The sequence below is a fragment of the Lutra lutra genome, chromosome 7 (genome assembly GCF_902655055.1).
Source record: "Lutra lutra chromosome 7, mLutLut1.2, whole genome shotgun sequence".
NCBI classification, from domain to species: Eukaryota; Metazoa; Chordata; class Mammalia; order Carnivora; family Mustelidae; genus Lutra; species Lutra lutra.
Window position 1 is genome coordinate 38,029,984 of NC_062284.1, and position 23,017 is coordinate 38,053,000.

The following is a 23,017-nucleotide window of genomic DNA, read 5'->3' on the forward strand; positions in this document are numbered from 1 at the left end:
TAATTCTACCTTAACAAGGGAATTTCATATTCCTCCAATGGGCATTTACTGAGTAATGGCCATATATAAATTTATTGTGCCACTTTTATAACAGCACTCTATTATCATATATAACTATACCATCTGATGCGTTTACTGAATAGAAAGACACTAATCTAATTAGGAAATCACTTGTAACCATATACTTTTTCACACTAGTAGTCATAAAAATTAATACCTCTTTTAATTTCTGTATTTCTACATTTCTATATTTCTATAACTTACAGAAATTATTTTAAGATTTTTTAGTCCACTTTCAATGCCAAGTGAGAACAAATACAAAGCCAGTTAGCCTACTTAACAGGAAAAAATAAAAAACATCTTATTGTTTTTTTAAATATATTTTTATCTAAATTCAATTAATTAACATACAGAGTATTACTAGTTTCAGAGGTAGAGTATAGCGATTCATCAGTCTTCTGTAACACCCAGTGCTTATTATATCACATGCTCTCCTTACTGTCCAATTATTAGTAAATAAGGTTTTATTTAAAATCACCCAAGGAGGTAAAAAAAAAGTCACCAAGAAAGTCAGTCAAGAACTATTAGCACCATGCCACTTTACAATATATGAAAAACTTAACATGAAGGCAAGAACTTGAAAATAGAAAGTCAATTCCATATATATATATTCATCAAGTTTCTTCTTATAATTTTTTTTTAAAGTGCTAAAACCAACCTGGTATAGAAAGTGTTGGTCCCCCTTGGTAATGTGATGATCCTGTATCCTGGGTCAAGTCAAACAGTAACTCTGAAGAATTATTAGATACAACTCGTGCTGAGTTCGTTACATAACCCTGTTAAAATATTTCAAAGGAAGAATATTACATTTACTCAACGTAGTTACAATTATTTTGTTTCATAAACTTTTATGAAGGCAAATTGAAGTGTATGTCAATATTGTAAGAATAGCCTTTGATGACTCAGTTAGCAATTAATAAGTTATAATATGCAGAGGTAATTATTACTGTCAAAATCCTCATCTACTAAAATTGAAAGCAAGCTCTTACAGTTGTTGTGTTTCTAACTAGCCAATTAAAATAGGGCAAATTCTAGTCTGGTTTTTTTTACCCCAAGAGAAAGAAAACATATATACCCATTTTAAATCAGCAGGATTGATACACTCTAGAGGACTACTAAAAATGCAGTATTCCCGTCAAAGAGCAAATGGTAAAACTTTGCAAAATCTATGGGTAAAAGTAAAAAATGAGGAAAATACACTGACCTAAGTACAAATTTAAAAGCTTCCATATCTCTATAAGCCCCCCAGACAAAATATCAGGGCAAACAAATTAGGAATCAGTCTGCAATACTGTGTATCAGGATTAGGGATGAATATAGCACATGGTTTGAGCTTTAGCATCATTTTTATTGGAAAAATTTATAAGGCAAGTGTCAGAAAAAGAAAGAATGGATTCCCCCCACCACCCCACTCCTCCTGTTATTCCACAGGAAGCCATATGAGATTGAGGTAATCCCATCTCATAAGGCAAATATGAACACTTCGTGGTCAACAGCGTAAACCCAAATAAGAAAACCAGGCAAACCGGTTAGAATGGAAGCTATTTATAGGAATAATCTGAGACAGCTGCTCTGCTCCTGGAAGACTTAGGGCTCAAGTTTTAGCCTTTCCGTCAGGAGAAAAGATGGTCCCAGCTAGTAGGACCACCTCAAGAAGAGTGAAAAGTATGAGATGAATGATAATGTGCTCAAGAATTAGGTAGTATAAATTTGTGTATTTAGTATAATTATGAAAAGTGTGATCAATTTAGGGATGTATACACGAATACTATTATATATTAAACATACTGTTAGACACACTAAAAAAATATATTCCAATTCTATTTTTAAAAGACCATTATTGTATAGTAAGCTCTCAGAGTGAATTTTGGACCATTCTATATGTCGTAATATACAACAAGCAAAAGTTTTAGGATTAACAATGCTTAAAAATCAAAAGGGAAAAAGGCACCTTAAGAGAAAAATGGGCAAAGGCTATAAACTGAGACACTTCAAAAGCAAAATACAAATGACCCATACATAAAACTCTTTCCAACTTACTAATCAAAGAAATGCAATAAAGACAATGGCAATTTTTCACTACTGAATTCGGTTTTTTTTGTTTTTGTTTTTTTGGGGGTTTTTTTTTGACACAGAGAGAGATCACAAGTAGGGAGAGAGGCAAGCAGAGAGTGAAAGGGAGAAGCAGGCTCCCTGCTGAGCAGAGAGCCTGATGCAGGGCTCTGAGATCATGACCTGAGCCAAAGGCAGAAGCTTAACCCACTGAGCCATCCAGGCACCCCTGAATTCACATTGTTTTAAAGATAATAATATGTAATACAAAATAACTGCCTACTCGTCTTTAAAATATTCAAGTAATGAAAGAAAAAAAATGAAGAGCTACAGAAAAATATGAGACTAAGAAGAAAAAACTAACTGTAAGGTGTGATCCTGAATAGGATCCTGGGAATGAAAAATGACATTAATTGAAACTCTGGTAAAATTCAATTAAAGTTTGAAGTTTACTTAATGTTAATTACCTGATTATGATACATAAAATGTTAGCATTAGGGGAAACTAGGTTAGGCATATATGAGAACTCTCTGTATTGTTTTTCTTGTAAGTCTAAAATTAGCTTGAAATAAAAATTTAAAAATTTTAAAGTAATGATAACATTCACTACTGGCAAAGTAGAGGTTATATTTTGGTATATTTTTGCATAAATATGTTGGCAGCAGCTATCAAAGGTTTTATGTAAGTTCACATCGTTTGGTCCAATTATTCCACTTTAAAAATTTATGATAAGGAAATGAAGACATTTAATGAGAAATACTTTTAATAACAAAAAATTAAAATCTGTATGCCCAACAAAAGAATGGTTAAATAAATTATGATAGACTATAATGCAAACACTATGTTTTTGAAAAATATCCAATGACATAATCCCAGTAGAATGTTCAGAGAAAAAAGAGGAATACATATTTGTATACGTAGTATGGTCCTGGTTTATATAATCTATACCATGTCTGCAGGGGGGAAAAAATCAAAATATAGTATGTATCCTTCTTTCTTTCTAAACTTCTCTCCAAAATAAATATTAAAGATAGAACATAAAGGTTTTATTTCGTTTGTGCTTATTAACTAAGGGATAATTAAGTTTTCAGAATTTTGGTTTGCTAACTTTTCTACCGACACTGGTTAAGTTATGGAAACAAAATGAATGGAGTCAAAAGGTATAAACTTTTGGTTACGGAATAAATAAGTCATTGAGATGGAATGTACAGCATGGTGACTATAGATAACACTGTATTGCATATTTAAAAGTTGCTAAGAGTGTAGATCTTAAAATTTCTCATCACAAGAAAAAAAATTCTGTAACTACATATGGTGATAGATGTTAACTAGACTGTGGTGAACATTTTGCAATATAAATAAATACCAAATGATTGTTATGTTGTACATTTGAAATTAACATAATGTTGAATGTCAATTATACCTCAATAAATTTTTAACATTTTAAAAAGAAATGACCTTTCCTCACCACACTCTGCACAAACTGCAGAATAAATAAAATACCAAATAAGTAAATAAACAGCTGTTTTTTAAACAAAAAAGAAGTCATGGAAACAGGTACTGAAGTAATCCAAACCACTTCTAGAATGAGGCCTAACAAGGCAAAATCTGTATTTGAAAATTAACATGTAATATAAAAAATGCATAATGCCATATGACTTGACTATAACCAAGCTCAATCTTGTTTCATAATAAATATATTCTCCAAATATTTGCACTAAAAAAATGGAAAATGTTCACTTGTATTTTCCAAAATAGTTCTTTAACAGAAATACAGTTAATACTCTTAAAAACTTTATTAGGAAAACAACTCTAGTTAATTAAGCTCCAGAATTTCAGAGAACAGGCACACACTGTTCAACAGTAACTGGTTAAAATAATTCTCCAACAGGGAGAATACAAAAAGTTCAGAAAGATATCAAATACAATAGTAAGGGTAGAATAGACACTAGACTTTGATTCAGAAGATTGGCACATTTAACTATATATACCTTGGGAAGGTCACTTCTGAGCTTCAAGTTATTCACCTTTCAAAGTGAAGTAATAGTCACAATTGTGTTTTAAATGTAATTGTACTTCATGTTTCATATATGTATTAAATCAAATAGTTGTCACAATATTACTAATAAAAACCTAGTATTATACCCTATTATATAAATAGGTAAACTAAAGATAGTTGTGGTTATATAGGGCTCCCAATACAGTCCTGCTTGTTATTGATGGAGCTGTAATGAGAACCCAGAACCTGACAGATTCCAAAGCTTATACCCTTAAGCTAGATCACACTGAATTAATTTTAAGTGATAATAATATATCACTATTATCGGCAAGAGCTCTGAAAGAGATGCTAGACTATAGAGATATTCCATGAAAAAGTAAACACACACACACACACACACACACACACACACACGACATAAAATGAAAAACTGTAATTATAATTTATTAAAAGCAGTGGCTTCCAAAATGCAGAGTAAATTCCCTTAAATAGGAGTCTTAATTCATCCCCAGAATATATCTGTCATTCTTAACTTTGCACATTAGAATACCTTGAAGAGTTTTTTGTTTGTTTGTTTGTTTGTTTTACAAGATACCATTTCCAGGACCCACCCAGACCAACTGGCACAGCCTCTCCTTTTAAAAACTTACCAAGACTAAGAAACACCAATTGAGGTGTTTTGATTTTAAAACTATATGCAACTAATGAATCATTGAGCACTATATCAAAAACTAATGATGTACTATATGCTGGCTAACTGAACATAATAATAAAAAAATAAAAATTAAAAACATAAATAAAACTATGCCCAGAGAAATTAACATCTCAGAAATAGCTCTAGTTTCTAACTTTTATAACACCAAAGATACAAACCTTCCCTTTTTTTTTTTCTCACTGGGTCCAATGTTGGAAAGATTTTTATTTATTAAACTGAATTAAATAGTAAAGTTTCTTTTTCCAGTTTTCTAGCCTGCAAAAGCTACAATTTATGAAAAGTAACTGAGTTAATTTGATTCTAATAGCAAAAAATCTTCAATTTTAAGCAGCTTTTCATCTTTTCAAATATTAGTAATAACCTGCAGAACCTTAGGATCCAAGATTGAGAGTCAGTGGTCTGGTTAAAATCTCTCACTTTAGAAATGAAGAAAATGAGGCTCAGAGAGGTTTCAACAATGCTTATTAACAAGGCTGAGTCAGCATTCAAGTCTCTTGCTTCAAATCTAAGTTTTTTAAACTACTGGCCCAGGGCTTATATCACTGTTAGTCATTATTTCAGATAGTTATTATCGGTATGAAGTAATAATAACTCAGGGAAAGAGAAACATTTGCCTAAACATATACTTTTATGATACATAACATCTTCAAAATATAAGTGGGAGGTGAATATACTTAGCTATAGATTTAAAAATCTGTAGCCCTCTTTTCCATTATTACATAAATTATAATTAAAATAACTCTTCTATGAAAACACCTCAAAATATCAATCTTTAGTACTAACAGATCTGCAGATTACCTAATAGTAATATGAAATAGAGGAAAAATGGATTATTCCTACCAAACATATTTGGATTCAATTCTGGTTTTGAACTTGAATATTTGCAAGAAAATTAATAGGTGCTTTCATAGACAATAAGCGAATTACTGTCAAAGCACAAACATTTTCATTCAAATTTATTATTTCTCTAAAGCCAGTGCCAAATAGCTTACAATAAGCATGGCAAAACTACTGAGTTAGTTCAATTCCAACTAACAACAAAGAATCTTTACATTTGGGGTAACTTTTTTTTTTTTGAGTAATATAATTCCTTGACTTCAGGACCACTTTACACATTTAAAAATTAAGGAGGCCCCAAAAGAATTTTTATTTATTTGGGTTATACCTATTGATATTTACCATATTAGAAATTAAAACAGAGAAATTTCTTAAAATATTTAAGTAATAATAAACCCATTACAGATTAACATAAATAACATTTTTTATGAAAACTGACTATATTGCAAACACACAAAATATTAGTGAAAAGAGTGCTACTGTTTTACATTTCTGTAAATTGCTTTAATGTCTAGCTAAACTGTCGTAGTTTCTGCCTTCTGCTTCTGCCTTCAATTTGTTAGAATATGTTGTTTTATTTGAAAAATAGAGAGAAAATCTGGCTTCATAAAGATATATAGTTGAGGGGCACCTGGGTGGCTCAGTGGGTTAAAGCCTCTGCCTTCAGCTCAGGTCATGATCCCAGGGTCCTGGGATCGAGCCCCACATCGGGCTCTCTGCTAGGCAAGGAGCCTGCTTCCCTTCCTCTCTCTGCCTCTCTGTCTACTTGTGATCTCTCTCTGTCAAATAAATAAATAAAATCTTTAAAAAAAAAAAAAAGATATATAGTTAAAAAAAGATATATAGTTGAAAAAGGAAGTAGTATTTTTTTTTAAGATTTTATTTATTTATTTGACAGAGATCACAAGTAGGCAGAGAAGCAGCAGAAAGAGAGGAGGAAGCAGGCTCCCTGCTGAGCAGAGAGCCCAATGCAGGGCTCAATCCCAGGACCCTGGGATCATGACCTAAGCCGAGGGCAGAGGCAGGGAGTAATATTTTAATAGCAATTTAGGATAACTATGGATACACTTCTTTGATACTACACCAAAATTCAACAGTTGATATTTTCTTAAGAGTTTACTGTAATGTGGCCTCTGACTTGCTATTTACTAACCTTTTCATACTTTGTTACATTAAAATCTATCAGTCAGTCTCACACTTTGAATGGATCTTTTATCTGTATGATTCTGTAACATCATGCACTGGTTTTTTTGAAAATACTGGGGGTTTTTTGGATTATGCTGATCCTCCAAATGTACACGGAATTCATTATACGATAACAAAAAATTGTGTTTATTAATTGCACGACCGAGAGGAAAGTCTTTAAGAGCTAGGAAGCTACCAAGATCACAGTGGCAAATACAAGTTTTCCAAAATTCTAATTTGTGCTTGAAAGCGCAATTTTACCCAAGAAATGCTATCAGTTGTTTTCCTTTAAATGTGCATTTTGTTCAGTTTGGAGGAAATGTCTGCCAAATAACCAAGACTGAATCACTCACTAAGTGTAGCAACCAGACTCTAAAGTAGCCTCCATTATCACCATCCCCCTGGCGTTAATGTCCTGCACAATTCCCACCCCTTTGTGTAGGCAAGACATGTGACTTATTTCTAACCAACAGAATACAGCAAAGGTGAAAGGATATACATGATTTTGTGTATATAACTATATTATATAAGATCATAATGCCATTCTCCTAAGGATTTTCTCTTGTGGGCTTTGAGCAAGTAAGAAGCCATGTGGGAAAGACCCAGTTGGCAAAGCCAGAGACTCTCTGTGACAACCGTTAAGAAATTGAATGTTGCCAATTACCATGAGAACTTGGAAGCAGATACCTCTCCAGTCAAGCTTCAGATAAAACTGCAACCTCAGAGTCCACACCTTGAATGTAGCCTTGTGAGACCCTGAAGCAAAGGATCCAGCTAACCCATGACTTGACTTCTGACCCATAGAAACTATGAGATAATAAATGTATGTGGTTTTAAATCATTGTTCGTGGTAATATTGATACACAAAAATATATAATACACCATGGTTTATCAGTCATTCTTTCAAGCAAAAGCAGTCTTCTATTTTTAAAAAGTGGGTAGTTTAGCTCACATTTCAATCACAGGAGTGCTTTTCCTCAAGATAACCATTGAACTTCAGACACAGAAGTGCTTTTGCATACTATCCATTTCATCACACAAAGTATTTTGAAAAGACACATATTCAAGGTAGAGATTTTAAAAAATAACATGTTAATACTTCATCAAGGAAATCAAGCATGAATGTATTTTAATGGGAATGCATGGTGGGAATGAATACAAAAACTACTCATACTTGGTACCACCGTCTTGATTTATACTAAGGCACCAGCAGTTTACTCAATATTACTTTTCCATCACCAACACAAATGTCAACATGGTGGAAAAGGCAAATAGTGTCTTTTATTATTATGACAATAGTACTGACTCCCAAACCCATGAAAGAGTCTCAGGGGACTGAAAACTACACACTGAAAACTACTGCACTAAGGCAATGGTTCCATTTTAAGTCTATATTTATATATAATACATATGTATATACTTATGTAAATACAGTTAGTCTGGATTGAAATCCCATATCTAACATTTTCCAGCTGTGTGACCTTGAATAAATAATTTAACCTCTGTGAACCTCAATTTCCTCAACTATAAAACAGGAATAATAATAATAATAGTGCATCCTTTACAGGGATGGTTAAGAATTAAGTGATTAATTTATGTGTAGCATTTAGAACAAAGCATTACACATAAATATCAACTGTAATATTAACTATTACCATTAACTATTATTATTTATTAAGAGTTTTTTAAACTAATTATGAAGATATATTTTCAGAATAAAAATCTATAATGTCCTCTCAAAAGTTTTTCCCAATTAAGAACAAAGAACAACTGACCCAATTTACAATCTTAAATAATTTTCCATTATGCAATATTCATTATGCTTTTATCATATTCTGATAACACAATTTTCAATACTTTACCTATTAAACTTAAGCATGTCACCTGATTTAGGAACTGGATGGATGAGTAGTTCCTGCAGTTATTACTCTGGGTACTGGCTAAGATGTCATGAAGATAGTGACATTTTCTGATTTTAATTATGCTTCTATTAGATAGCTACCCATGACAATCCAGAATTTTAATTGGTATTGTTTATACTGATAAGTAAGATCTAATGTATCCCTAAGCTGTGTAGTTTCAGAAACACTTACAGGTTTAGACAAAGGCTGAACAATAACAGAACTATCAGAAGATCTAGATTCAGGATGAAAATTTATTGGCGAGGCAGCCACTGGATTTGATGTTGGGTTGGTGTAGTGTTGACTTGTAGGCTTGAATGCAGCAGTAATACCTGTATTTAAAATTACACAATACATTAAATATATTTTCATATAACTAATGATGTCAAAATACTTCACTTTAAAAGTAAAAAAGTAAAGTAATACTGTACCTCGACTGAGTGCACCGTTCTTTACTCCCCTTGAATATGAGCTGGGGTTTACTCTATTCAAAATATCTACAAAAAATTATATTTATTTTAAAATTCATTATTTGAATAAAATATATACTAAGAAAACAGAAATCATGAATTGAAAACAATCAAATAGATTCCCGGAAGGAGTTACTAGCCTTGTTTTATAAAGTTTTTTTTAATTTTATTATTTATTTGACAGACAGAGATCACAAGTAGGCAGAGAAGCAGGCGGCGGGGGGGAGGAAAACAGGCTCCCCACTGAGCAGAGAGTCCTATGTGAGGCTCCATCCCAGGACCCCAGGATCATGACCTAACCCAAAGCAGAGGCTTTAACCCAGTGAGCCACCCAGGCACCACACTAGCCTTGTTTTATAGAATAAGAACCACCTTTCTAACTGTAACTCAAAATCCAAAAGCCAGAAGTAAAAGACTGATAAATCTGACTACATACAAGTCAAACTTTCTGCAAAGTTTCTTTTATGGCAAAGAAATATTCCACATCATTAGTAAAAATCTTCCAAAAATATATGTATATAGAACCTATAATTAACGTATATATCTTTCTTTGAATGGCAACAGGGCTATATGCACTCAGGTTTCTATCACTCAGAACCAAACCCCTAACCAACCTCCATATTCCATTCACACCTTCCCTGGAAGTATCATTATGAGGGATCTCACCAGATTATATGCAGCATTAATCTTGAGTCCTGAAAGGGAAAAACTAGCACAGATTGCAGGCTAAAATTACAGTTTACCAGAGTAACTTATAACTTAAGGGGTTTCAAATCTACCAATATACCAGAATATACCAGAAGTCAATCTGAGCGTAATACAGAACTCTCAGGATCACTTTGAAGTTCCTGATTCTGGCATGCAATTTCTGCAACTTCTAGACTATTTGCTAGTCAAACTAAAATTGGGAAGAGTATGGATTTGCCAAAAATTGATGGTTACAAAAACGTAAAAGCACAAACAAGTCCTAAACGTCATAAAAATTTCCTTTTTCCCTCACAGTAAAAAAGAACCAGATCCCATAAAATAACTCTATGAAGTACAGGAACACACAAAAGTAGGGCTGTTTTCTGATAATGGCAATGCAGTGCTCTATACCTAAGCATTACTTATGTCTTATAGAATAAAAACCTTCTCACACAACTTGACACCATTCTCACTCAGAAACTCAAGATTATTACTCAAACCATCAAAGAAATATTGGCTAATGTACTTTTTCGTGGCTGTATTCTACAACAAAAGTTTTTACTCCCCTTTCTAGCAGTTCTATATAAACACTTAACTCATATTCCATATATTAAAAATTTTATGGCTTACACAAAAACAATAATAAAATTCATTTAAATTCTGCGTAACTGTCGAGAAAATAATTTTTATTGGGGTCAGTCTCCTTTTTGACAGAATTATTTTAACATTAGTAAACACTGTTCTAGTTGAATACTGTTAACAATTTTCTACTAGTATAATTTAACTTGATCTTAACTGTTATTTTTTCAAAAATTCTAATAACTATTTTATAATATGGTAATATTCCAGTAAAAAATGATCACAATGACTAAAAATAGTAATTAAGAGAATGTATAATCATGTTCCACTATCATCAACAAGCATGCCATTATGCCTAGCTCAATTTACAATCAAAGTGGCACTCCACTTAGAACCTAAAAGATTATCAATCTGCCACAGGAAATGGTATTGAGAATTTAATTGGTTAAGTGATTCTCCCTCTGATAAAACTGAATAAAAGTGCCATTCCAAGTTTAGAGGCAACAGAAGAAAGAACCAAGCTTTCAGAAGCTTTCAGAAAAGTACTCTTAATCACACTTCTGAGCACTGCCTTGATAAGAAAACTCTATTACGCTGGTCATATTCTTTGTTAAATTCCCCTGGCTGGCTTAAACAAGCGAACAAATAAACATGTACCTGCAATGGGAAATGATTTATTTTCTCCTTCTGCCCTAAAATCTGTATATTAGTTCTCTGCACTTTTTTACATTTTTGAGTGGACATTTTAATAAGTGTCATTGGTCACTGCTTTAACATTCTAACAACATCAAATCCAACTACTCTAACAAAAATCTAATAATCCACAAAGGTACCAAAATATTGTGCTAGAAAGCCATGAAAGATTTAAGTATTAACTAACTGCTACATCACCCAAGTACAGTGGCTGTAGACAGTGCTCTTCTCTTTCATGACTATAAATGTGAGTTGCTGGAAGATGAATGTGGTCAGAAGCTGAAACCCCTGTTGGCACACAGGCTAGAGACTGAAATTATTCTCTGCCTATATATTTTGTAGCAATGTAGGGATTACACTGTAGTTGCCTGGATGTGACAACCCCTGTTTGAGACTAAAATTTATTTAGCATATTAGGACATTTGAAGAAAAGTATTCTAACCTCTTCCAGTTCTCTAATTCTGTGTTTAAGGTGGGGGGGAGGGGAGATAAACAAACAGATGAACAGATTACTTGGCTCCACTAAAAACTATGATTTCCAATTTCAAAAGACCTCCAATGTATCAACTAATCTTAGTCTATTTCTTTTCCTCACATCTGGTATTTTAACCTTTTACCTCCCTCCTCAAGTCCTTAATCACATCCTCATCCTGATTCTGTAATTCTCACTCACCTCTCACCAAATCTTTCATCTCTAACTCCTTACAGAGGAACAAGTACATAAGTACCTTATAAAGCAGTTCACAAGGTCTTCCATTAGAAACAGTATGTTATAAAAATTAGTTCCACTAAAAGTAAATGCTTACTTGAAATTGCTGGTTTTGAACTTGATATCTCTCCAACAAAGATTGGCTCATCATCATCATCATCTTCAACCTCTTTTACTTTCTTCTGCCATGGTTCTAACTCTTCTTCTTCACATTCCATAAAGAGTTCTGCCATTTTTGAATTACCTAATTTTCAAAAGGAGAGAAGTAAACCTTATTTTCAAAAAGAAAAGTAAATATATTTTTTAAAATTCACAGTATATTTAAGATCCACTCTAATAGCCCTAGTGGCAACTCGTGACTTGATAGTTAGGTCACGGAAGCAACAGTGAGAAACTCAGAGCTCACTCTCTAAGATAAAAACTAACAAATTTAGATAAATAGATAATAGTTGACAGTAGTTATTTACATGAAACAGTCAAAACCAGTTCCAGTCTTATGCCTGGAGTATAATTTTATCTACAAAAGAGACTGCACCTAACCATTATCTGGGGAGTAAATGTATTAACAAAGGGGAGATAAACTAAGAATAAGAGGCAACTCATAGGAGATATACTAGAAAAACTGAACCGAATTCAGGAATTCCAGTCACAAAACAGGGATGAGGTGCTAAAGTAAAATAAGGGAAACAAAGTGAGACTTATTCCATTCAGGGCAAATTAGACATTTCTTATCTAAAGAAACAGATCAAAGAATGTGCAGTAAATATGAACTTACACCACCTTAGAAGTTCTGACCAAGCACAGAGCTCCTAGGATGAATTTTAAATATTAAACGTTTCTCTCAAATGTTAATATTTAAATATTAAATATTAGTGGACAATCAATAAGTACCAGAAATTTGAGGAAAACCTCCTGTCTTTTAGACCAAATCAATAAAAAACATAAAGAATCCTAAGGAAAAGAGATAATGCAGAGAGCAAGAAAAATATCAAGGAAAATATAGTTAGCATCTTTAGAGATATTAGATAAGAATGTTATAAAAATATTCAGAAAACAAAAAGTTTTAAAAATACGATAGCCAAGGGGCGCCTGGGTGGCTCAGTGGGTTAAGCCACTGCCTTCGGCTCGGGTCATGATCTCAGGGTCCTGGGATCGAGCCCCGCATGGGGCTCTCTGCTCAGCGGGGAGCCTGCTTCCTCCTCTCTCTCTGCCTGCTTGTGATCTCTCTCTCTGTCAAATAAATAAATAAAATCTTTAAAAAAAAAAATACGATAGCCAAAAATTTTTAATTCAATTGCTTTTAAAAACTCGAAATATCCCCACGGGTGGAACTAAAAGAAAAAGAGAAAAATACAAACACACACTCACACAAACTAGATAAAGAAGAGGACACAAGGTTGTAAGAGAAAATAAATTTCCAAGTACAACATTCACCTAATAAAATTTACAGAAAGAGAACAGAGAGAAAGCAGAGAGTAGGTTATCTGAGAAGTAATACATATTTCCTAGATTAGAAAACATACGTATCTAGGTTGTAAGGCCCCACTAGGTACACAACACAATGATCAAGAAAAAAGTTACATCAAGACACGTCATGAAATTCCAGAACGAAAGAGATAAAAAGATACGATCTATAGGGTGTGGTGGGGCACAGGGGTTGAGGTAAGGTGGGAAGAACTGTTCATATAAGAAAGGTCAGTAAGAATAAGAACCATAGAATAATACTTTAGTAGAAGGCAGTAAATAATACTTCAATAATTTCTTACCAAAATTATTTTTCAATTTAGAGTTCTTTACACAGTCAAACTTTTCATCAAGTGTGAGAATAAAGAACAGCAACATCACACAAGATTTACTTCCCATGTAAAACCCTTCTCAGAAAGTTACTACAGAATCCATAAAAAAGATAAGACTTAACCAAGAAAGAAGACACAGCATGTAGAAAATATGATATTCAATACAATACAAAGTCCCAGGACAACAACTGTTCAGCCCACCCGGAAGACAACCAGTCCAGACTAGATTGGATCAGTACTTCAAAAGGAAATATCTCTGGGACACCAAAGAAAAGATAATTAAAATGTAAACTTTTAGGTTACCTGACAAGTTTTACTGTGTAGAAAATTGAATTGAGAGGCTCCTGAAGGGTGTGAGAAGACGTGCCTACAGATTTTAATATAACTTAGCAAATGAAAAAAAGTGAAAAGCATTAACAGCTGCACAGGAGAGAAAAAAGAAAGAAAGAGAAAGAAAAAAGGGAGAGAGGAAGGAAAGAGGAAAGGAAGGGAGGGAGGGGGAGAGAAAGAAGAAGGGTGGGTGGGTGAGTGGGAGCAAACAGTAAATGTATGTATTCTATGTATAACAGAATATTAAAAGCATATTACAATGCTCATCAGTGAACAGCATTTATTGTAGTCATCATAAAGAAACATCAACTATGGATTAACAAAATATTGAGACAATAATTATATTGGGAGATACTTGGAAGGAAGGGGTAGCTCTAAGCAAGCAAAAATTCTCATGATTATTAGAAAGCAGTTAAAACTGATTATGCAATTTACGGACTAGGAAACTAAGTAGTCAGACAATGCGTAATTTTTAAAAATTAGGGAAACTTACTGTATATGAATAATAAAAGTTTCTAATCAGTTGGTGTTATGGGATGAACTATGTTTTTCCAAGATTCCTATGTTAAAGTCCTCACCATCAGCACCTCAGAATATTACTATATTTGGAGACAGGGTCTTTAAAGAGGTGGCGAGGTTAAAATGAAGTTATTGGGGTGGGTGCTAATTCAATATGACTGGTGTCCTTAAAAGGTGAGACCAGAACATGGATACATGCTTGGAGGTAAAATCATCTAAAGACATAGGAAGCATATGCGCATCTATAAGCCAAGGAAGGAGCCCTGGTACATATCCTTCCCTCATGGTCCTCAAAAGGAATCAACCCCACCAATACTTTGATCTCATACTTCTAGTCCCCAGAACTGTGAGAAATTCTGAAATAAATTTCTGTTGTTTAAGCCATCCAGTCTATGGTTCTAGGTTATAGAAGCCCTAGCAAACAATACAGAATACAAAGGTCTTACTCATTCTTCTTAACAGGGCATTGCCATTGTCAATACACTCAGGATAGACTGTTGAGAAAAAATTTAAAGACACAAAAGAACTCTATGTTTTTTAGAAATAATTATTTTTTGTTTATGCATAAAAGAAACAGAGGTAATTATGTACACTGAACTAATAGTTATCACTGGGCATAAGAAGAAAAAACATTTCATTTCTACTTTACTCACTTCTTAATTTACATTATCTGTTATGTGAGCATTTGATACTCTAACAACTTTCAAGTTTTTTTTGTCTTTAAGAAAATGTGCCTACCTCTCCTCCTTTCTACTGAAGCAAATTTATTTAGTACAAAAGCCACGTATACTAGTATCGGTTGTGGCAACAACACTTACTTTTTGGCTGAAAAGGGTTGTCCCCCATCAAGCTGCAGAGTTGACTTTCTGTAAATTGTCACCTAAGTACTGACACATGATATCAGTCAATTTTATGAGTCACTTTCAGTAATGCCAAATATTGAAATATGAAACTTGGGGTTCAGAAATTCTTGGATCTAATTTTGATCTCGAAACTCACCATGTGACTCCAGACAAGAGAGCAATTTATATCTCAGTTTTCCTTCCTATAAAATAAAGATACCTAGTATTAGAGTGGATCTCATTAAATTAAATGTACACATACTTAATCTTTTTTCCTACAAAAAGCTCAATTTTTAAGTTTGAGATCTGACATATACTTGTAACTCACTTTATATATAATTGGTTCATTCTTGAATGAATGCAAATTCAGTAAATAAAATGGTAATTCTATTAAGCACTTACTCCTTGGAAGAAGTCTGAATTATTAACCTACAAATAATTTTTTAAAGTGTCCTTTTATAAAAATGAGTAATCACTTTATGATATATTGTTTTAGCAAGTCTGAATTTTCAAATACTAAGAGATACTAATCTTTAACTATAACCTATTCACATTTCAGACATAAATGTAATTATTTCCACAAGAAAACATAACTTTAAATAAATTTTAGTTTATATGTTTCTAATTTTTTATCAAAGACCTTAAAAGGGAAAGAAAATTAATTGGAAAGGGAGAGCAAATTAATTGGACATACTTCATCACCGATTAATTCATTCAAAAGTTTAACTACTCATTGGCATGCCTGGGCTAGCTGTCAAAAGAGCATACGACTCTTGTTCTCAGGGTAGTTCGAGGCCCAGGCTGGGTGTAGAGATTACTAAAAAATAAATAAATAAACCAAAAAAACCAGTAAGAACTCATCGCCTTCTAAATGCAAGATAATGTGCTAAGTTCTAGGGAAAAAACAGAAATGAGTAACTCATGGTCCTGGCCTTCAGAAATTTATAATCTAATATACCTATATTTCTTTGGGATTGAAAAGATATTGCTATTAGAATAAAAATTATCAAAAAGAAATTTTAATTCATTTATTTAAAACAAGAATTATTCTGGATTCCCAAACACACAACAGCATAAATTTTATAAAATTTACAAATTTTAAAATAACTTTTAGTTATAAAGCAAAGAAAGATAAAAACTAGACAGCAGATACCTAAAATACTCAAATGCACACTAATTCAATCTTTATATTTCTCCTTATCCTCAGGCTGACACAAGCAAATATTCATGCTCTCTAGTTCCCAATTTATTTGGACTGCATTAATCCACAGGGAAAAATAACTCATTTTAATTTCAGAAGTTACTGTTATAAATGTTTTCAATAGTATCACAAGAGTCTCTAACGGATCTTTTTTTTTTTTAAGATTTATTGATTTATTTGAGAGAGAGAGAACACGGAGCAGAGGGAGGTGCAGAGGGAGAAAGACAGAGAATCCTCAAGTAGACTCTGCTGAGCACAGAGCCCCATATGGGGCTCAATCCCATGACCCTAAGATCATGACCTGAACCAAAATCAAAAGTTGGACACTTAAACGACTAAGCCACCCATGGGCCAAGACTCTAATGTATTTTGTGTTTAAATGAATTCACCAAGTTCTGAAGTCTATTTAAATCTCATTAACTCAATTATTTGAAAAGTTGTAGCTTACCTCTAAACTATTATCAATATTATGAATATGTCAAGGAGATAAATACATGACAATTTTTGCTCATGTTAAGGACCTAGTTGTTAGCTAGAGTATTTTTCAAGAGCCACAATTACACAGCTTATGAGACTCAAATATAATATTTTTTATCTCAGTAGTTATACTGGGTTCTAATAATGGTTATATCGAATATTATATAGTTGACATATATGCATTTTTTGCTAGGTGATCATATAAATATCTTTTGCCAAAACTCTGAAATTAGTATTCAATTTACAAATATTCAATTAAAGACTGACTTGTCAATACGAAGACATCTACTGCCTGCTATGATAGAGATGACTTTAGGATAACCTACTTCAAAAGCTCAAGGAAACCTCAGAAACCTCAACTGATATAGTCTCAAACACACTATAAAATTGGAAATCCTCTGATGTAATTAGAACCATAATTTCAGCCTAAAGCTGTATTGTATAATATAGTAGCCATTAGCCACATGTGACAATTTAAGTTTAAACTAATTAAAATTAAGTAAAATTTAAAATTCAGTTCCTCAGTTTTACTAGCCATATTTCAAATGCTAAAAGCCACATGTGGCTGGTGGCTACTCTACTGGACAGTAAAGCTACAGAACACTTCCACCGGACAACACGGGACTAAAGAATCATTGCCATATCTTGTTCTGATTAATAAACACTTTCATGAATTCCTTTGGCATCTTAGCCATTGAAGCATGTCAAAATTACCACCATAAAAACCTCTCAGGTCACCACTTCAGAATTTTGGTGGTAAGGAATGGAATTCTATGAAGGATTAAATCAGCTACCATGGAAGTAGAATATCCAGCAAAGGTATGCTGTGGGGATCTCAAAGTTCCAAAATGTCTCTAAATAGCTGCTACAGCTCAGACTGAGCCCCAAAATAGCCAGAAAAAAAGAACACTCAGTTTCAGCTACTGACTTGTTTTATGACCACGTTTAATACACTTGTTTCTATGAAGAAAAAAAATAAATTCCAATTAACTGACTTATCAAATACTTTTTAGAAAATCATTCATTCACTGTTGGAGACTGCTCACATAAATATTTTTAATTCCTATCTTACTATTTTTTTTTTAGCTTTTATACATCTAAAATTAAACAATATCTTAAATAATTTTTTCTATAGATATTTTAAAAAATCAATGGAAATGTAGGTCTAAATTTTTAATTGTTAGAAAAATTTACTTTTATCCATTCAGAGGTATCACCTGATACAATATCACTGTGTTAAATAAAGGTAATGCATTTTCTCTGGTACCTAAGCACAAAGTATGGCACAGGTATGTTATGTACTAGATATAGTTCTATTTACTTTCTGATAAAAGATTAAGCAATTCTACAAACCACAACTGTAGAGTCTGCACATGAAGAAAGAGCATTAGGCCAGAAGCCAGAAGAACCAAATCATAGCCTCAGCTTTGCTACAACTTTCAATCAAATCACCTTAAAATTCTGGGTCTAGGCTCTAATAATCTCTACAGCCTAATTTAGCTCTATACTGTATATTGTGTACTTTAAACATTTATTAACAATAAACAGTAAAACATGGTGAAGAATGAATGCCACATTCAAATTCTGACTCAACCATTTACTAGCTGGATGACCTTGGGAAAGTTAATCTCTGTGCCTTGCTTCACTATACGTATGTAACTTATTTCATAAAGTTATAGTGAAAATTAAATTAGATAACACATAAAGCATGTAACTCAGTGCCTGGCACACAGAAATCATCCAATAAACCTTAACAATTTTTAACTCTGTGCTTAATACCATTTTTAAGAACCCTAAGAACAGATCACAATTTTGTTAGTAAAAGCTATCAGCTGAGCATTCAGAAATTATTTTGTTTTTTAAGATCTTCATTGCAATAGTATTTCACATGATGACATGTTAGTTTTGTAAGTATACCTTCTAGAATGTAGCGGTCAAATCTATCCTACCATATTTTCATCTTTTTAAGAAAGAAGCATGTGAAAACACATAAAAAATTTTATACCTTTATATAAACATAACACACAGACCTAAAATGTATCAATACTGTTAAATTACATATTACTAGTCTCATAGAATAAAACAAATATCTAATTCAAAGATATCAGCAGATAAAAATTAACATTTGGATAAAGTGCCTTATACCATTTCCATAAAAAAAAAAAACTTTCATTTTACATCCATCACTGTATTTTAATTTCTAAAAAAAAATCCTTTTTAAAAATGAGTAAGCAGCAAGTAAAATAAAAAAGTGAGGAATATGGTGAATGGTTGAATTGAAATGGTGAATGGTCCATCTCCCCAGACCCAAAAGTTATTCAATGAAATAATCTGAGAAACCACATTATAAAGTTAATCTTTGTTTTCTTCTCATTATAAAGATAATGTTTTAATCGGGGGCCTGCATTCCTAACCAAGAAATTGGCAACATTAAAAACCAGATTAACATAAAAGGGAAAATACAAAACCAAAATTAATATAATTTTAAAAACTGAAATTATTCAAAATAAGGGTAGCATATACAAATAATGTTCAACTAACTCATAAATTATGTCTAAGATTAACAAGCTAGCTGTAAGAAACACTAAACCTTTAATAATTTTACTTATACTTAGAAGAATTTTTCAGCAGAATGATTTTGATTACATAGGGTCACCAGAACACTGTCATTTTTTTCCTCTCACAAATTTCACAAGAAATCGGGTATTCAAATCATTCCACTAACTTTAAAACTTTGGTTTACAGCCTATTTCATTTTATAAACAATTCTTTAGTCTTTGTGACTAATGGCATGCTGAAATGAAGGTCTATCCCAAATGAACAGAGCTTAAAGATTCAAAGTGAGTTCTTAACTATGAATAACAATTTAGTATTTCCAACCCTGGTTCTGTGATCTCTCAAAAATTTCCAGCTATCTCAAGCTGATACTAGAAAATTCATTTTAATGTTCATTATCTTAAAAACATACATAGTCTTTTGAGGACAGAGAGCCATTTTAAAAATTCCACTTCTATATCACCTTAATATCCATCACCTATTGATCCCATCATGGAAATTAACTGTAACAGGGTTAGAAAAACAGAGAATCATGATGTGTACCTTGGCATATAAATCACACAAATACAAACCTTATAGCATAAGCTTTAAACCCTATATAATTAAAAAAGACCACAACTATTTCATAAAATTCAGATGTTTAAATATGAAATTTTATAAAGAAATTAACTTATTAATTTATAAACATTAAGCAGATGAAACCCAATTTCAAATAAATACAAATACAAATTAAAGTACTTCCCCCTTTTATGCCTCTTATTTCTTAAAATACTTTATTGTTAGAAAACTCAGTACCTATACTTTTTTAGAATCAGTCCAGTTAATCGGTTACTGTTAAAAACCACACTTATTCTTGAAAAGGGCACATTTCAACCACACAAAATGTACAATTAGAAACATCTGATCACTAGCAGCTAAACACTACAGACAAAATACTGGGGGAATCATAGAAACTTTAGAAGATTCCTCACCAAATCTTAACCAATTTCTGAAAGATTCTAATTTTTATTTTAAGCAGAATACTGCATTCTGAAAATGGTCACTCCAAGAGTAGGAGAAAAGGTCCCCCCAAAGAGGAGAATATGGATATACAGTATTATTTTTTAAATAAACCAAACATCTCAGAAGTCATTTTAAAAAAAGATCATACATGTAGCAGCGTTAACAGTGAACAGGCCAAGAAAGAAAGAGGGAACGGGGTTGGAACTCAGCCTTGATTGGAGTTAATGGGGAAAAGGACAGAAAGGAAAAGAAGCATTCCATGCAGAAAGAACAGCATGTATGTACAAAAGATCTAAGGCACAGCAAATATAAGAAACTGAAAGAAAAAAAAAACCTAGTGTGAGTGGAAAAGAAAAGGGGCTATATGGTAGGAGATAAGACAGAAGTCAAACAACACAGCACCCTAGAGATAATATTGGGAATTTTTCCCATAACCCAAAAGCAATGAGAAGCCAAGGAGGGGATTTTCAGCAAGAACTGATACGATCAGATTTGTGATATAATGTCAAAATAACAGAATTTGAGACTAAAAGACACAGTGGTTTAATTCTATTGTCCTAATCAATCCCCACTAGGCATACTATATATTGGCTATGACCCCTTCAACTATAAGTAACAGAAAACCCAACTCAAAGTGGATTAAGCAAAAGAGAATTCCTCAGCTCATTTACAGAACTAAATACAGGTACAATTTAAACAATGATATGTAAGTCTAGATTCTGTATCTCCATTCCTGGGTTTTACTTTTTCTATGTTGTTTCTACCCTCAGGAGAGACTCCCCACTGTGAATGACTATACCAGCTCCAACTTAACACCTTCCAAGATTCAAGTCTAGGGCAATAATAGTGGACTAGCTCTGACTGGAGTTAATTGGTTTGGCTTAAGTCATATGCCCTTCCCAAATCCAATTATTGCTAAGCACCTGTAATAGGTTTAGTCCTACATCCCAGGCTCGCCCTGGTACCAGAGATAGAAGAAACCCAACCAACCAAAAACAACAAAAAAAAAACCCAGTAAGATAAAGACTTTGCCAAAGGATAATCAAGATATCTGTTACCAAAGTAGGAAGGAAGATGCTGGGTAACAAAAACATATGTTCATTATAATGAATTAGAATTAGAGCTCTGTCTCGGTCAAAAGACAAAAGATATTTAACCTAGGAAACATGAGATTGTGGGGTAGAGGTGTTAGAAGTAAAAACAATTTACAGATTATTTTTAAGTTTGTGCTGAGAAAGAAGGAAAGAGGATAACTTATTCTTTGTGATTCAAGTGATAACAATATTAGTAATATTTACTTGCTTTGAGTAAACTAGAGAATTTCATTCCTAGTGTTGAGCTTCAACACTACTTAATTCATTATATACTATTATGTTATCATATTATTATGCTATTTATAATAACAACTTCATTACCATTAAATGCATACATTACTTTGATCCTCAAAAATTCTATGACGTTGGGGCGCCTGGGTGGCTCAGTGGGTTAAAGCCTCTGCCTTCTGCTCAGGTCATGATCCCAGGGTCCTAGGATTGAGCCCCATATCGGGCTCTCTGCTCAGCGGGGAGTCTGCTTTCCCCTCTTTCTCTGCCTGCCTCTCTGCCTACTTGTGATCTCTGTCTATCAAATAAATAAATAAAACTTTAAAAAGAAAAAAGCAATTGCACCACGAATAGCTTTAAAAAAAAAAAATTCTATGATGTAGACACTCTTATCATCCTCGCTTTACAGCTGTAGAAACTGAATTACAGAGGTTAAGTACCTTGCCCAAAGTAACACAACTAAGAATAGAGCAAGGATTCAAATCTAGGCACTTAAAAGGCCAGAGATTTCAGCCACATACCACTTGCCTCTATCAGGAACAAGACCAAAATTACAGGGAAGCAGATTTCATCTCAACCTAAGAACAAAACAATTAATAGTTTAAGTATCAGGAAATGAGATGAACTCAAGATCTGATATATCACCAAAGAAAAATATGAAATATTTAAGCATTATATAATTGAAAATGGTCACTTTCAACATCTCCAAGGGCTCTTCCAACCCTAATATTATAAACATATCCATGTTACAGGGATATAAATTTTTACCTACACAGAAACAAAGGGAATTTATTATTTCAGTTTAAAACAAACAAACAGTTGTTACTCAGAACAGTAACAACTGTTCTGAGAATGTTGAATTATGAAATGCCATTTCGGTATTATGAATAAAGTCTTTTGGTAATCAACCTACCATACCCAGATATTTTCTAGAAACTTTCAAGTTTAATGTAATGAATGAAGCAACAGGGCTTAAGTTCAACACTGAGGATAAAATTCTTGAGTTTACTCGAAGCAAGTAAATTCCTAAAGAAAGAATAATAATTGAAAAAAAATAATAGTAGATAATTTTAAACAATATAAAT

General features: G+C 32.8%; 1 protein-coding gene across 11 annotated transcripts in view; it reads right to left on the reverse strand.

Moving 5' to 3' along the window:
- The window catches only part of ZNF280D (zinc finger protein 280D), a 132,796-nt gene that overhangs the window by 101,948 nt on the left and 7,831 nt on the right, over nucleotides 1-23,017 (reverse strand). For 6 of the 11 annotated variants that reach the window (XM_047736399.1, XM_047736408.1, XM_047736406.1 and 3 more), the window contains exons 2-7: nucleotides 15,532-15,577; nucleotides 15,351-15,419; nucleotides 11,985-12,131; nucleotides 9,181-9,246; nucleotides 8,942-9,081; nucleotides 719-836 (exon numbers count right to left, since the gene is read on the reverse strand). In XM_047736399.1, coding sequence (XP_047592355.1) covers nucleotides 719-836; nucleotides 8,942-9,081; nucleotides 9,181-9,246; nucleotides 11,985-12,131; nucleotides 15,351-15,378 — 499 coding nt within the window. In that variant the 5' untranslated portion in view covers nucleotides 15,379-15,419; nucleotides 15,532-15,577. Of the gene's footprint in view, nucleotides 1-718; nucleotides 837-8,941; nucleotides 9,082-9,180; nucleotides 9,247-11,984; nucleotides 12,132-15,350; nucleotides 15,420-15,531; nucleotides 15,578-22,453; nucleotides 22,511-23,017 lie in introns of all 11 variants that reach the window. The other 5 variants (XM_047736401.1, XM_047736400.1, XM_047736402.1 and 2 more) reach the window with 5 other exon arrangements.